Below are 15064 nucleotides of genomic sequence, written 5' to 3' on the forward strand. Positions count from 1 at the left end.
TCGTGGATGTATTCTTTGTTGAGCGTAAACTTAATTGCGCATCGGAGGTATTTAAATTATGATATCATAAAATTGAATGCGATTTGTGTTCGTATGTTAGTGTGTGTACGTTGGCCGTCGTTTACACGGGCATTTAAAAAACCCGAATGGCAATTGTTTGTGTTGGATTTAAACGTGTATCTCTTTTTTCAGTTTTTTTTGTGCAAAAGATTCATTTCAATGGGTTTTACAACCTCCAAGACATCTGCCACATATACTCACTTATGTCATGAATCGCACATTCAAGCGCACACCTTGTGCAATTTATATTTTTGCACACACAAAGCTTGTCACCGCCACGGTACTGTATACAATTCAAGCATGTGCACGATGATTAACGAAATTCTCGAATATGCCAATGTCAATATGAAAAATACACGTAATAAGACTTCGAACATTCAGAAATCAATTATTATCGCTCGCGCGCGCGCGAGAGAGCAATGAATTGAGCATCGCGATGAACGACCGGGGCATTTAAATTTGCTGCTTCCAATTTTGGCATGCGACCATGATCAACACGTTCGTTTTTTACGCTCCGTTTTCAATCACAAGGTCTACACATATTTATATTTCCTTTGATATTATAAATGAGCATTTCTTGTGCAGTAGCTAATAAGCGGTGGTTGAAAATGATGATGGTGGTGACGAAGACGATCAAGACCACGACAATGTTGATGATGTGCAGTAATTTCTTCGATGATGATGGTGGCGGTTCGATGGCAATGACTGGAAGCATTTGCAGCTGCTTCTAGCCCGTGCTTTTGTGTCGATAAAAATCGCGTTTCACTCTACTAAACACTTCACGAATCGAACGTACCAAAACAGTTTGTGTGTTGCTTGGCGTTTTGTGTGTGTGCAATTAAAATAACTGAACCAAACACAACATATGCATAGAGAAGCGGCTCCAATCATTACCCATCAACAACTTGTGTGCTGTTGTTACCTTTGTTTACCTAAATTCGACTGTTTACTTTTTCGTACGATTGTCGACGATTCCTTTCGTAATTCACCTTGGCCGTAGCGCGATCATGTTGTGATGGTTGGAAAAACACTTTATTATTTGTGAGGTTTGTTTTCTTGTTCGTTTTCAACGTATCAACGGCTGTGTGGCACGTGCACTGCAAGCAAACGGGACCACATCAGTTTTATTTTACAGATCACTAAGTTTTTTTTCCTTCGAATATGTAGTTCAATAAACTGTTGTTTTGTATTCATATCGCCATCATATAACCACCCTTCATCGCGCAGCGTCGATTTTGTTGTAAATTATCATCGACTCGGTTACATTGAAACAAACTTATACAGGAAAGCGTTCAAGATCCGCAATATGCTCTAATGGAATTCACACTTTTAAAGCGAGCCAGTGATAGCCAATGTATTATTTGCACAGATTTTGCTGTTAATTCATTCGACGAGATTTCTTTTCGGTTCGTCCAACAATACATATTCACAGAAAATCGAGATAGAATCAATATTCGCCCTAACCACGCACATGCCGTTTTGTGAGATCATTTTTTTTTCTTGTGAATAAGAGAGAAAGAGCTTGTTGCGTATTACAACTACTGCCTAAGGTTTTTGAACCTATGAATACTCACAATTTGTTTAAAAACGATCAACTAGCAACTAAGTTTTCCGTTACCACACACAATAACAGCACAGCATTCTGAAAACACTTGATGAAACTCTTGGAGAAACTGGACTCGAAATCAAAATAGACAAAAAAAACTCGAGATCTTAACAATGCTTATAGTGTATTGAAAAAAGCTTATAAAACAAAAGTAAAAAAAAAAGAATCATAAAAAGTGATTCAGAATAAATTGCTGCCTATTTAATTGAATCATCTGATAATTTCGATGTACGCCATGGCCCATGCTTTGAATGAGTCTTATGATTTTAAATTCGTAATGATTATATCTTAATCTGCTTGTTTATTCAGTGTGTGGATTGTTTCAATGTGCGTGCTGTGCGTATTTACACACAAATTACGTTTATGACCGAAGGGGTCCAATCGCGCAGTAATGTGCTTATTGAAACATTCGTGTCATCGACAGGCAAATCAATAGTGAAAATCTTTCTTTTTTTTTGTTTAAAAAAAGTTGACTGACAAAATATTTCGTCCACACGGCAATTTGCATGCTAATCATAGGCTCTTTTTAATATTTACTTTTTTGATTCTTTGTGTTGAATGTCAATTCCTTCAATTTTTTCGACTAGCTCTTCCTCTCTCTTCATTCAGCTGAAAATAGGCTTTCTTCACAACATCGTTTTGCGTAAGAATGTGCGGCCAATTCGCATTATTATCAAGCGTGTCTGATAGGTCGGTCGGCCGTTTTTTTCTCTCTTCATTTTATTGTTATGGTACGGGTTTTTGAGATTGTGAATGTCAGTGAACGATGGTGACTTCATCAAATGCTGTTTATTGCCTTTTGAACGTAGGCTAGTAACAAGTCGATCTGTTGAGCGTTCAGTGAGCGCCGCTCACTCTACAACATGTTCTCTTATTCATTGTTTGTCCAAAAGTGCGACATTCTGCTTTTTCCATGCTTTTCTGTCGCAAAATTGCGTAGAATTTCAAGAAAGTTTCAACAATTAAATTAAAATCAACCGTGGATCAACATCATTCCATTATGTCACTCAAATAACAATATCACACATACACATATCCTACATAAATATTTATTGGAGGTGTTTTCACTGGAAGTTGACTTTTACTAAAAAAAAAACTTCTTTTTGTCCATTTTTGCGTGTTTTGCTATGTTATTGCCCCCTTTATGGATCTAAGTTCATATTATTTTTTGAGTGTATAACGCTGTTCTGGCGATTTCCAAATATCGTTGTCAGTTGTCATGTGCTTTGCTCTGCTCAACACGCATCGAACGTTCGTTACGTTCCATAAAACCCTCTTCACTATCATAATCGACACAAAATTAAAAGCCAAATTTCGTTTTCATATATTCATGACTTTGTCTCTCGTCTTTTTTTTTGCAATATTAATAGCTATTTAAACCTTCGTTTTTTCTACCATTTGCTTCTTGGTGCCTGACGTTTTTTTTATCATAATTATTATTTCGTATGTTGTTTTACAACAGCATTCCGAGCTTTGCTCAAGCATTTCATGATCACACTTAGTTTTTAAATGGCTCTCCGCTTCTTTGATTTGGTTCTGCTTCGTGTTGTTGTTGATGTTGAAGTGCTTTTGCGTGTTATTGAAGAATGATTTGAACATCTTGCGCTCGTTCTATAGCTACAAGCTCCATGGCATACGTATAGCGAAAAGCAGCACTGGCATACGTGTCACGGTGCTGGCATTGGTTCATGGTGCGTAGTTCATAGGCAAATCATGCAATTGGACATGCATTGCTCAGAAAGAGAAATGTAATTGGTTTGATTCATACGCAGCCGCTGTTGCATTGAGCCATTGGTCGATTTGTGTATTTCAAGATCACACATCGAGAGACGTGATTTGCTTGTATGTGCTCGCACGTGTGCAATGAGTGCAAATTACGTACCACATTTGATTGCTACCTTGACTGTGCCGCAAAAGCGATGCGTGATTTTTGTACGGTCAGAATAAATGTTGGATGCAATTGAGAGTGTATTGCATGATTCTCCGTTAATGTAACAACAAAACACAGTCTGTTGTTTTGTTTTGCTGCTTTTTTTCCATTTGAACTACGGTAAAGGAGTTCTACAGGATCAATCGTACACACAATCATGCATTCAAGAACGACAACAACGACGACGATGCAATACAACAATATCAAGCCTTTCGACTGAATGCTGTTGCGCTTCGTCGTCGTCGTCGTCGATAATAATGTTGATACCGAGTACCGCAATGTGGAGTATATTTTATTCGTAGTAAACGTAAAAATGTTCAACGCACCTGTTGCTCGCGCACACTACACCCCAAAGACACAGTCTTATTATTTTCGTTTGTTGATTGCTGCTGCGAGTACATGTGCTCAATTGTATCCATCCGACAGGTGGCAAACGGAAAAAAACACTATGTTCTTTTTACCATTTCGTCTGGATATGTTGTTTTTATTTTGAAATATGTTTTATTCCTACTCTTTGCAACAGAATGATGAGATCAATGCAACAGCATAAAGGAAAAACATATACAAATTCGATCGATGTCTATTTGGTTGATCGTATTTTTCCTGTTTGAATTCCTATACCTCTGACATATTACGAAACGAAATGAAATGAAATGATCAAGGGAAAAACGCCTCCAACATTCTTGTTGTGTTCGATTGATTGCGAACAAAGGGAACCACTTCAAATTAGGCATTACATGCTGTGTTTACTAACCAACCCCTCCATCGAATAGACACAGAGCCAACATACCTTTACGCAACCGAACGACGATCACTTCGTGACTGCCAACACGCTTGCTCCGCACAAGACGGAAACGAATAATTATAATTAATGACATTCGAAATAGAGATGGAGATGGAGAGACAGAGAAAAAGGACTCAACATGAAATGTAATCTAGCATTTTTCCAAATCCAAATGTGATGTTTATCTATCCATTTTTTTCGGTTTTATTACTTTTTACCCTCTTTGCCGAAGGATCTGGTTCGAATGCCTATGCTTTGCGTTGGAGTTTCTTATTAGTTTGAATCGGTTTCTAAATCAGATGAATTCACCTGCTCTGCGGTTAAGATCCTCTGAAGCTATTTTTTTTCCTTCTCCTAGTGTTTGATGCAACAGTCGTAGCCGCGCACAACTGTTTCATCATCATCAACGAAATAGTCTGGCGGACAAGTGCATTTTTACGATTGAAAATTCAATTTTTCAAAAAAAGAGAAAAAAAAAACTGTCATGATCAAATTTGTTCACCTTTGCCACGTAGCAACAGCAGGAATATTTTTTATGACTGTTTATCTTTCGAACGTATTGACATTTGTTGCGATTAATTGACAGTGAGATGGGGGTTGCCATACACATTCTGTTTCCGTTGGAAGCAATTAACTTCCATTTCGTCGTCGTTGTTCAACCTTTGGTTAATTACCACAAATAGAAATGGTTGTTGCAAACGCAACAAAGTCAAATCGAAGTGTCATTCCGTTAACACTAAATTTGTTAATTTTTTTTTTGTTGTTTTCCGTATCGTAGTACGTTGATCGATTCACACCCTTTGAACACCCCATTCACCGGAATTCCGATGGTTGCCAAACAAAAATCAATAAAGCACAAATAACGACCGTTGAACCAAAATAAAATTTAATACGCTAGCAACAGAAAATTTCTTTTTATTTGTTTATACTGTCAACGCGAACATATAAATGTGAACAAAATGTGTTCCAAGAAGTGGACGGTTGACTAACAAAAATATTTCAAGCTGTTCTGCCATTAAGCAAATGACGCCACGCGCAAACTCGTTGAACTCATTAACTCGCAAACAATGTCAAATCTAATTTTACGCATGGTATTTCAAGTGAGTAAGATACCGTCGGTTCAAATCCTTGATATCAACCCGAAATTTGCAACTGAATAAAAACGACGACGGCTAAATTATGGTCTTACATCGAAAAATATGTCATATCTGTTGGTCGTGGGAAAGTTATTGTTAATCAGCTTAATTTTGTACAAAAACGAAACCACATTCAAGCGCTCACAATGGAAAACATTTCGATTGAAAAATTATCATATCAAAGCGTTGGTCGTTTTCTTTACCTGTTTTCGATCGGTTCAAAATCGATCGGTTACCTAATATGCGATTTTATTTTTATTCCTCATTCCATTCATCTAAATCAAAACAACAACAAAAAAAAAACTCACGATCTAAATCAGTTTAATTTTAATATTTTATTTCACGTTCGCTTTTGTCTCATTCTCGTTTTTTCCCCCTTTTCTTTGGTTCGTTTCAGGTTTGTGAAGAGAACAAATGTCAGGAAGAAGTGTTCATATTGGCGTTGAATTATATGGATCGATTTTTGGCATTGACACCCGTACCACGGACACAACTACAAATTCTAGCTGCCGCCTGCCTATTGCTCGCATCCAAACTACGTGAGCCAAGCGTTCGCGGATTGCCAGCCGACCTCTTAGTATTTTACACAGATAACAGTATCACAAGAAGAGACTTAATTGTAAGTAGTACAAAGTCAAATATTCATTTTCTGCTATTCATTCAGTAACTTTCAGTCTAAGAATCAATAAACATGCAATAATAAATCATTTGATAATATTCCGACAATGAAATCAACAAAGCAGAAAAATGGTTCATTAAAATTGTCGTCGAATACTGCAATCGAAGCATAATATTGGCGTCGTCTAATCTTTTCCTCCGAACATGAATCTTTTTTCTTTTCCGTTCATTTGCCAAATGAACTAAATGCAATAATTTAGAAATAAATTCGTCGGTGTAACGAGCGATTTGTCATTAAGAGAATCTAGCGATGAGCGTTTGTGTGAAAATGTATTAATGAAGATTGTGACGATCCGATTTCATTGAAGCAAAAAAATTAACGCAAAACATGGACCATTTATTTGTTGTTGTTGTTGTTTTTGTGTGCTTCTGTCAAAACGGTGTACAGCCATTCATTTTAACTAATTGCATTCGAAATGATCTTCTTCTCTCTCGTGCGGCGATCCTTCGAAGAATTTCGGATACCTCGATCAAATGTTGATTCCGTGTGATAATCACGATGACGCGATGCCCAGAAAAAATGATGTCAATGAACGAACCATCGGCACATCGCGCCGAGGTTAACCTCGAAAACTTCCAAACTGACCAAAATGAAAAGATCAGCTCTGGAAATTTGCACCAAAAACTAATTAATTAATTTAAATTGTGGAATGCATTTAGACTGGGCTCTGAAACACAGAGCAAACAATTTTAATCATAACATTTTCTATCTCTTTCTCTCTCTTTCGCATTGCTCTCGCTAATTTTAAACATCAATTTATATTTTTCTGCACCTTTTTTTTCCCCTCTCATGTCACTTTCGTTTCATGAAAATCGAAAGCAACAAAATAAATGATTCTCGCCTGAATTTCGCTAACACGAAAACACATTTAGTTCATAACAATTCTTATCTACATTGTCGGCCCGACCGACAGCCGCGCTTGCACGACAAAAGGAACTGAAATTTAACGATTGAGAAAAAAAATAACAATATTTGTAGGTTATTTTGAACTTGCTTGTTGTTCCATTGTAATAATGCTTGATTTTATATGGTCATTTATAATTTTGTTGGTGAGTGAAAGAGGGAGAGAGAGTAAGAATCGTCGAAATGCACAAAAGAAATGTGCTGATTTAGCCGGTTATTGATTCGAGTATGGAGCCGAAGAGCCAGTTTTCTCTGTGTGAATGGTGAACGTCAGCAAAAACAAAATTCATAATGTCGTATTGAGTTTCTCAATCGATTCGGGAGACGAGCAATTGGCTTCCTTTTCTTAATTTCTTTGTAGCATTTTCTCAATGCAATTCAATAAATTGCCCATTTTTATGGACAATCACATAAAGTGTTTAAACCGAATGTATATTTAACACTGTGCCGCGATTCCGTTTTTCTTTTCGTTTCGGTGGTGGACGAACAAAAAAAAAACAACGAAATTCAGACGCGATTCCTTTCGACATTGCCCTGCGATGAACTCAATTTAATCAAATTTATTCACAAGGAGTCTGAAGGAAGACAACCCAAACACACACATAAACATACGCTCACACGCTGACATGAAGAGAGTGAGAGAAGAACGCGTACCGTAAACGGAACACTATTATATGTTATAGCCGTGATATATATATTTTGTGGGCCATTCTTAACGTAATATTTGCATTTTTGCCGTTTTCACTTTGTCGGCTCTTATTTACGACCTCATTTTATGGCTTTTTGTGCGCTGCTCAAAGGAGAAACCCAAAACAGCCTAGGACAAACTACATAAATGCGCTCACGCGGAGACAACCGTAACAATACGAAAATAGCTTGCAGTCAAACTAAACTAATACACAAATAAAAGCAAACGAACGCTTAGAATTTTTGCGATCGTAAACAGATCCTTTTTGAGCAGCAAAAAATCAGGTAATTTAAATCTCAACTTCAGCAACGCCGACGCCTTACGTAGAAATTGGCCGGAACGCAATATCGAAGCAAATAATAATAAAGGTAAAAAATCTAGCTGAACTTCTCACACACACAAACATAGTGGAGTGAAAAAGAGCTGCTGTTGCATCGCCATGTGAATGCACAGGCATAGAGTAAGAGGCAATGGGAGAAGAACTTTTTTCCTTTTTTGAGTTGCTTTGTTTTCGTTGTCTCTTCTGTACAATACTTTTCAAGTGGATCCTTCTAAGAAGAAATGATGCGATGATTTCTTTATTTCACCAATACACACTCGATTTATGTGGTTCTCACATCGGCATTGCCTTTCGCAAACACACACTCATCACTCGTGTGCTAAATCATCCTCGATAATGCTATACAACGCGATGCGAAAACGATGAGAGAGAGAGACACACTACGGATTCGTTTCACAATCACACACAGCAATAAGATTTTTTATGAGAAAAATAAATAGAGTTTTTCACATATTGAAATCATTAAAGTACAGCCCGATAACCATATTTATATTTGTACATGCATTTATCCACCTTCCTTTTCCATGTTCTATCTCTCTGAGCCTCTCTCTTTCTGTGTGTGTTAGGCCGATTTGCAGATAGGCCTTAATATCCTTGTGCTACGTTGGCCTCGGCTTGGATAAACATTTGCAAACATCCACTTGAGTATGCATGATGAATGAGCAAAGCCAACAAATTTTTTTTTCTCTGTTCTTTCTTTTTGTTCCCTCTATCTCTGACGCGCTGTTTGTCCGATGTTGTTGTTATGTAAATAGCAAAAAAGCAAATCGAAAGACCTAAATGAATGCGGATAGTGTGCTCTAATTCGTTGTCGAGACTTGCGACTGCACATCTATATTAAGTATGCGTGTGCGCTTGTTGATTTTGTAATTTCTTGTTGCTGCTTCAGTTCAAATTGCTGTATTGTGTCTTTATTCGAAATGTCGAAAATTCCAGCACACAAATCACACACTGTGTGTTGTTCTATGTGAGAGATCCTCAATCGCAATCGCTCTCACTTCAAGGACTATACATGCGGAATGGTGGCATGTGTGATAGGAAGAGATAATTTTATGATTTGTTTTTAACATGTCGAAACGAGTTGAAAAACGAATATTTTCGCGTTGGCTAAGCAAATACACAAAATTCGTAAGGGAAGCAACGACGATCGGTGAGAAAGGCGAAGGCGAAATGACAACAACAAAGAAATACGACAGCAAACAGTCAATTAGGAAAAGGTTGAATAGCACAGAAAAAAAAGGAAAATAAAAACACAAATACGATGAAAAGCGAATCGCTTGATATTTCTCGTCGATTGCCTTTCTGACGATTATTTATGAATGAATCGAAATTTTCGGACCGAGTGCGGGGATTGAATTTTAGATTACTTACAGGGCGATCGTGTTGTCGTCATCGTCGTCGTCGTTCCTTTTTTTATTTATATATTTATTTATTCTTAATTTCTTTGATTATTATTATCATTACAAACGTTTGTCGTTTTCATTCTGCGCTCATTCGTTTCGCACACAGAAATTCGTTCGTGATCGCATGAGAATGTGAGAGAGCCTCGTAATGATTGTTATACACACTTTCTTCGAGATTTTGTCGGTTTAGTTGGCTCCACTCTACTTTCCACTTTTTTCGGATGCGTGTATGTTTGCTCGATGTGCCTGTGCCTGTGCCATTACATTAACATGAATGAAAATGACGAAGGAACAAACCGATTGATAAACTAAACACATGATAAACCAGAAATTTAACGTTTTTCATTCCATTTGCGTTCAATGTTCGATTTCGATTCTTCTTTTTTTTCGATTGTAAATGTTTCGACGCAAACAGTCGAAAAGTCAACAAAATAATATTTTACAAAGAGAGAGACACACAAAGCGAGAGAATGGGAATCGCTGAAATGGAGGTAATAAAAATAAATTTAATTCGACGATACCATTATGGAAACAACTCTATTTGTTTCGTACGAAATGCGTTCGCAGGAACTCTCTATTTCGTACGGGGATAACCACAAAGCCTGATAACTACGCTTCACATACAATGATGTGTTTTGTGAACCCGCACAGTGCTTATATATATATATATATATATGTTGTTATCGGCATACAATTTTCAAGTCAAAGGCATATCGCGACAATTAGTTCGAATCAAACGCAATAACAAAGTCCATTCCATTTTTCTCTCCCGCTCTCTCTCTCTCTCTCTCTGTCTCTCTTGATCAGATGGAGGCGATGAAATTTCAGATAAAATATTTATATAATATGCAAATTGGAATTCAATATCCTCATGTGTCATTCCATGTCTATCACGTTAATTTGCGCATTCCGCAGCACACACATTTGGCGCTATTGCCTTTTGTTTCAGGCACAGTTTAAAGTTTCAATGCCTCATTCCACGCCGTGCTGGTGTTCCGTTCAGCTGTTCAGCTGTGAGCATTTTTTTCTCGTCGCTTTGGATTTTAATCACTTTTTGATTGTGTATACATTGTTGTTACATTGCGCGGAATGCCATGAAAAGGATAATTAAATGTGTGCTGCAAGACGAGCAAGTGAGCAATGTACACTCGAGCATAGGCATAACGCAAAATTTTGCGCGGGACACTGGGCCGCCGATTTCGAAGAAATCTTTCGGTAAATATCAGTGCAAGTTTACGGTGGCGACGGCATTTTTGCGACATTTTTCCAAGGAAATCGCGATATTTTTTGGATCGGCCTTACAAAAATCGTCGTGCCGTCTAGCATTACTTCATCGCCTTCTCAAATCAACCATTGGCAAAAAAAAAACTGAGATGGAGAAAAAAATGCGCGCGCTTACATATACACACACACAGCAATTTTGAAGAAAGTGCAGCTCATTAAATGGATACCTGAGCGTGCTTTCGATCTTGGCGCCAATCTGTGTCATTTTCCATAATGTGAATTCGAATGCATTTTTTGGTGAATTTCGTCGTTGCGTTGAGAAAACGTGACTCTATGCATACAATCGATGATCGATCGACAGAAAACAGAAAATGTGCTGGTTTTTTTCCTCGTCATTCCATCTGATCTCTTTAAATTCGTGATTTTTCTCGTTTTTTTTCCACTTTTAAAAGACCATTTTCCCCAAATTTCATCCCTTTAAATTGAAAAATAACAAAACATCAAGTGGTTCTACACAATAAAAACGGAAAAAAATTCCAACTTTTCTCATCAATGAGCAGAAGAGAGGAGAAAAAAAGAATACGTTGAACATGCATTGATTGGAAACAGCCTTTCAGGTTTACCGACATTTCAACAATTTCCAAGAACTATCCAATAAATCAGATCAGAAAAGTTGATGCATTCAAGCAAAATCATGCATAAGACCGTTTAACGTGTTTACGTCTAAGAAGCGAGTAACTTGATATTTGGGCTTGAAGTCGCAATCGATGAAATGTACACACAAGTGATCGACCGGTTATACAACACACACACACACATAAGATATGAATTGAATTTCTTCTCTCTGGCACCACAACAGAGAGATGCTGTTGGTGCCGATGATGATGATGATGATGGTCGAAAGAGATTCATTTTCGGATTTTCTTCGCTGATTTGTAATATTTCACTTTGAAATTAAAAACCCGAGCAGGAATTCCATCTTCCGGTGCAAAATTATACCATGTGGAGTTAGCATTAATTTCATCGGAGCGCAGAGCAATGGCGCAACCACTCAAGCGTTTACCCTCTCTGTGCGCTTCCATTAAAAATTTATCTCATCCAATCGATACCACAATCAATATCACTTCTTCTTCCACGCTGCAGCAGCAACAACGGCAGCAGCAGCAGCAACATCCTTTAACAATCTTCTGTAGAAGCAGTCAAGTGATTCTCGAGCCGTTTTCATTCATACATACAGCAAAGAACTTACTACGAATGCCAATGCTTGAAATAACAAAACCGAAGAAGAAGAATGAGAATTAAAAAGAAAACATACGAAATATAAACGAGTCAAAAGCACCCATAACCGACACAGCGCGCGCACAATCCGAAATGAGAAAACATTAGTACAAACGAATTCGATGCTCGACAATGGAAAAAATGCAAAAAAACACCAAGTGATAAAAAAAAATCAACATCAACACACAGCACAGCACAGAAAGACCATAGCACAACACATTTTATTATAAATGTGTATTTGGTGAATGCAGTCACAGTCAAGGCTTAAAGCACACACGTTCTCTCACTGCTGTGTCTCACTGTATGTTTTGGGCCCATAGCCATGGGAATGATATTGTGCGCGCTCCACTCTTTGCCTCACTCTTGTGTGTGCGCATAGTTTTTTCTCCTTCTTTTTCTTCTTGTGTGCAAGCAAAAACAATGCAATAAAACGAATCCAAAGGAAAACAAAACGAAGAGAAGAGAATGAAGTGCAGAAAAAAAAGAGAACAGAAACACAGTCACAGGACTATATGTGTAAAAACGCCGCGCGTCTGAATTCCGTAAGTAAAGATCTTGGATTCCTGGAACTGTACACAAAAATTGCCTCACAAGCAGCCAGCCAGCCACACTTTTGAAAGGAGAGCGAAACAGCGAGACTTTAACAACGTAACGTGCAGAAAAAAAAAGAATGAAGAGAAAAAACAACGACGACGACGAAGAATCAACAAGAGAATATAACCATATTACAGCATTTTATTTTTTTTTCACTCAAAACGCATACAATCATTGATTCGGTATTCACATGCACTAGCCCCATACGTGATCAAGTGATCAACATACGCACGCAACAAATACCACCACTTTTCTTTCCATCGCTTGCAAATATTTCGCGCGCTCGCGCGCACGCACATTCTTAGAGTCCAACCGAAGAGAAAAGAAACACAACGCACCAACTTCTCTTTTTTTCATCTTCATCCATGTAATTTGCGAAGCTTTATTACTTTGCCGAGGATGCGGATACAAAAAGCAGCGCTAAATTTCAAATGAACTAATAATATGCGCGCGCGATGGAAGAAAGAATGCGCGCGCGGTAAAAAATGGGTCCAAATTCGATCTGGTGCTAAATACTCTATAAATAAATATACAACACTTAGTCGCCAAATAATTTCCATGACATTCTCAGTATTACATTCATGGCTGCCAAAACAGTACTCTTTTACGATATCTCGGCTGTCGTCAATAGACGTCGACTTTGCCACAATCGCAAAGTAAATAAAATCTTTAGAAAATTGTACAGAAATCAGCATTTTATCCTCTATCGCATGACGATTATTTCTCTTTCACTCTGTTCTCGACGTCGTCATCAAAATCGTCTCTCGTTAAAGTGGCTCCATTTCCATTCATATTTATGTTTTGTTAACGAGATATTGATTAAGTTGTATACACCAATAACCATTTTGGTGAGAGATCACAGTGATGCTCTGGGACAAAAGGGTCGATGCTGAGGCTTTCTCATAGGAAAAAAATACATGCGACTTAAATACAATCGCTCATTATTTGGAATCGATTTGAGAAAAAAAAAATTTATGAGCATCCCGTGTGCAAATAAAATGACTAACAGTCACTCAGTTGTATGTAGCTTTATGTAGTGATACACAACTAAAACTGGCTAAATTGATTGAAATCATGCGTTTTGCATGGAGACAATCGCGTTTAGTTATTCTTTCAGTCATTTGACTAATCTGGGACATTTTGACTAATAGTGATTTGTGATTAAAGTCAACTGCAGTTGCTTATTTTGTTCGAGGCAATTACTTCTAGTCAGTCAAATAGTCACTGGATGTCCCAAATTAATTGACTGACTTAGACAGTCAAAAATTTTCCACACGGGATGTTAAACGAATGCAAGTTTTTTCCCTGAAACGAGTCTCAATGGACACGAACAACGTTATTTTTTTCATGTTACGAGAGAAACGTTTTGTGTTAGCAATACGATTATTCTTGTTTTGTGCGTGCAACGAGACATTCAAACAGGATAAATCAAACAATGGCATTGAGAAAATGCAAGGAGAAAAAGGATGATGCAAAGGAAATGATATTGAATCGATATTTAGTTTCTCTCTCTGGTATTGGAAATGGGTGTGTATTCAAACAAGAAACATCTACTTTTAATAATAGTTCACACGATCTCCTTTCTTTTTTAATACATTTTTACCAACAGTCTAGGTAGTAATCATTACCTGATTGGTAACATTTTTATACCTACTCACTCGTAATGCATGCAGTTTTTCTGATATTTAGATGGTACATTTCAATTAGAAATGGGTTTTTTTCATTATGCAGTCGAGTCCTTAAGCAATTTACACGCATTTGTTTGGTTGTGCGCGCATTGATGTTTTATATCTCTAGACTTCCGGCAGAAGTGCCAAAAAGAATGCATAAAATATGAGTGTCGAATTGACGACGGAAAGGAAACAGTTAATTCGGTTTTTGTGTCTCGGAGACACCCAAAATGGAACACAACAGAACACACAAAAAACCGACGGCATTACAATTAATTATGTCAATGTGTTTGCATTTTAATTTTGCATGAAATTATGCACGCATTTCCGACAATAACAACACATTCTGTCGTAAACAAATTTGGTACGCAAAAATGTTTCCGGCCTCATTCCGAGCATGACCAAACCAAAGCGGCTCTCGTTCACTTTCAACGGAATCAAAACGATGCCTCGAGAGATTTGTGGAATGTTTTTTTTTTGTTTTTTTATTACAACAGTAAGTTGGTTTTACTATATGCAATATTCGTAAAGTGTGTCGGTGGAAAAAAAGATGGATCACACATTCCTTGCTTGACTTAGAGCAAAGAGAAAAAAGAAATCACTTGAACAACAAAACATCAACTGGCCGACGGGATACCCCAAGCACTGTGTGTGTTTTTTTTTTCTGCTGTGCTTCATATGTTTTCATTTTTCTCCTGACAGATGACTGAACAAACATAAAGTGTGGTGTATCGGTAATGAAAAGATGCGAGTGAATTGAATGCTATGA

General features: G+C 37.5%; 1 protein-coding gene across 8 annotated transcripts in view; it reads left to right on the forward strand.

Annotated features, from left to right (window-relative positions):
- The window catches only part of LOC129567461 (G1/S-specific cyclin-D2), a 55254-nt gene that overhangs the window by 21544 nt on the left and 18646 nt on the right, over nucleotides 1-15064 (forward strand). For all 8 annotated transcript variants that reach the window (XM_055444356.1, XM_055444355.1, XM_055444348.1 and 5 more), the window contains one exon: nucleotides 5914-6135. In XM_055444356.1, coding sequence (XP_055300331.1) covers nucleotides 5914-6135 — 222 coding nt within the window. The remainder of the gene's footprint in view (nucleotides 1-5913; nucleotides 6136-15064) is intronic.

Source organism: Sitodiplosis mosellana, unplaced genomic scaffold (assembly GCF_009176505.1).
Source record: "Sitodiplosis mosellana isolate CC-2019 unplaced genomic scaffold, AAFC_SMos_1.0 Smas_scaffold_11, whole genome shotgun sequence".
Lineage (NCBI taxonomy): Eukaryota > Metazoa > Arthropoda > Insecta > Diptera > Cecidomyiidae > Sitodiplosis > Sitodiplosis mosellana.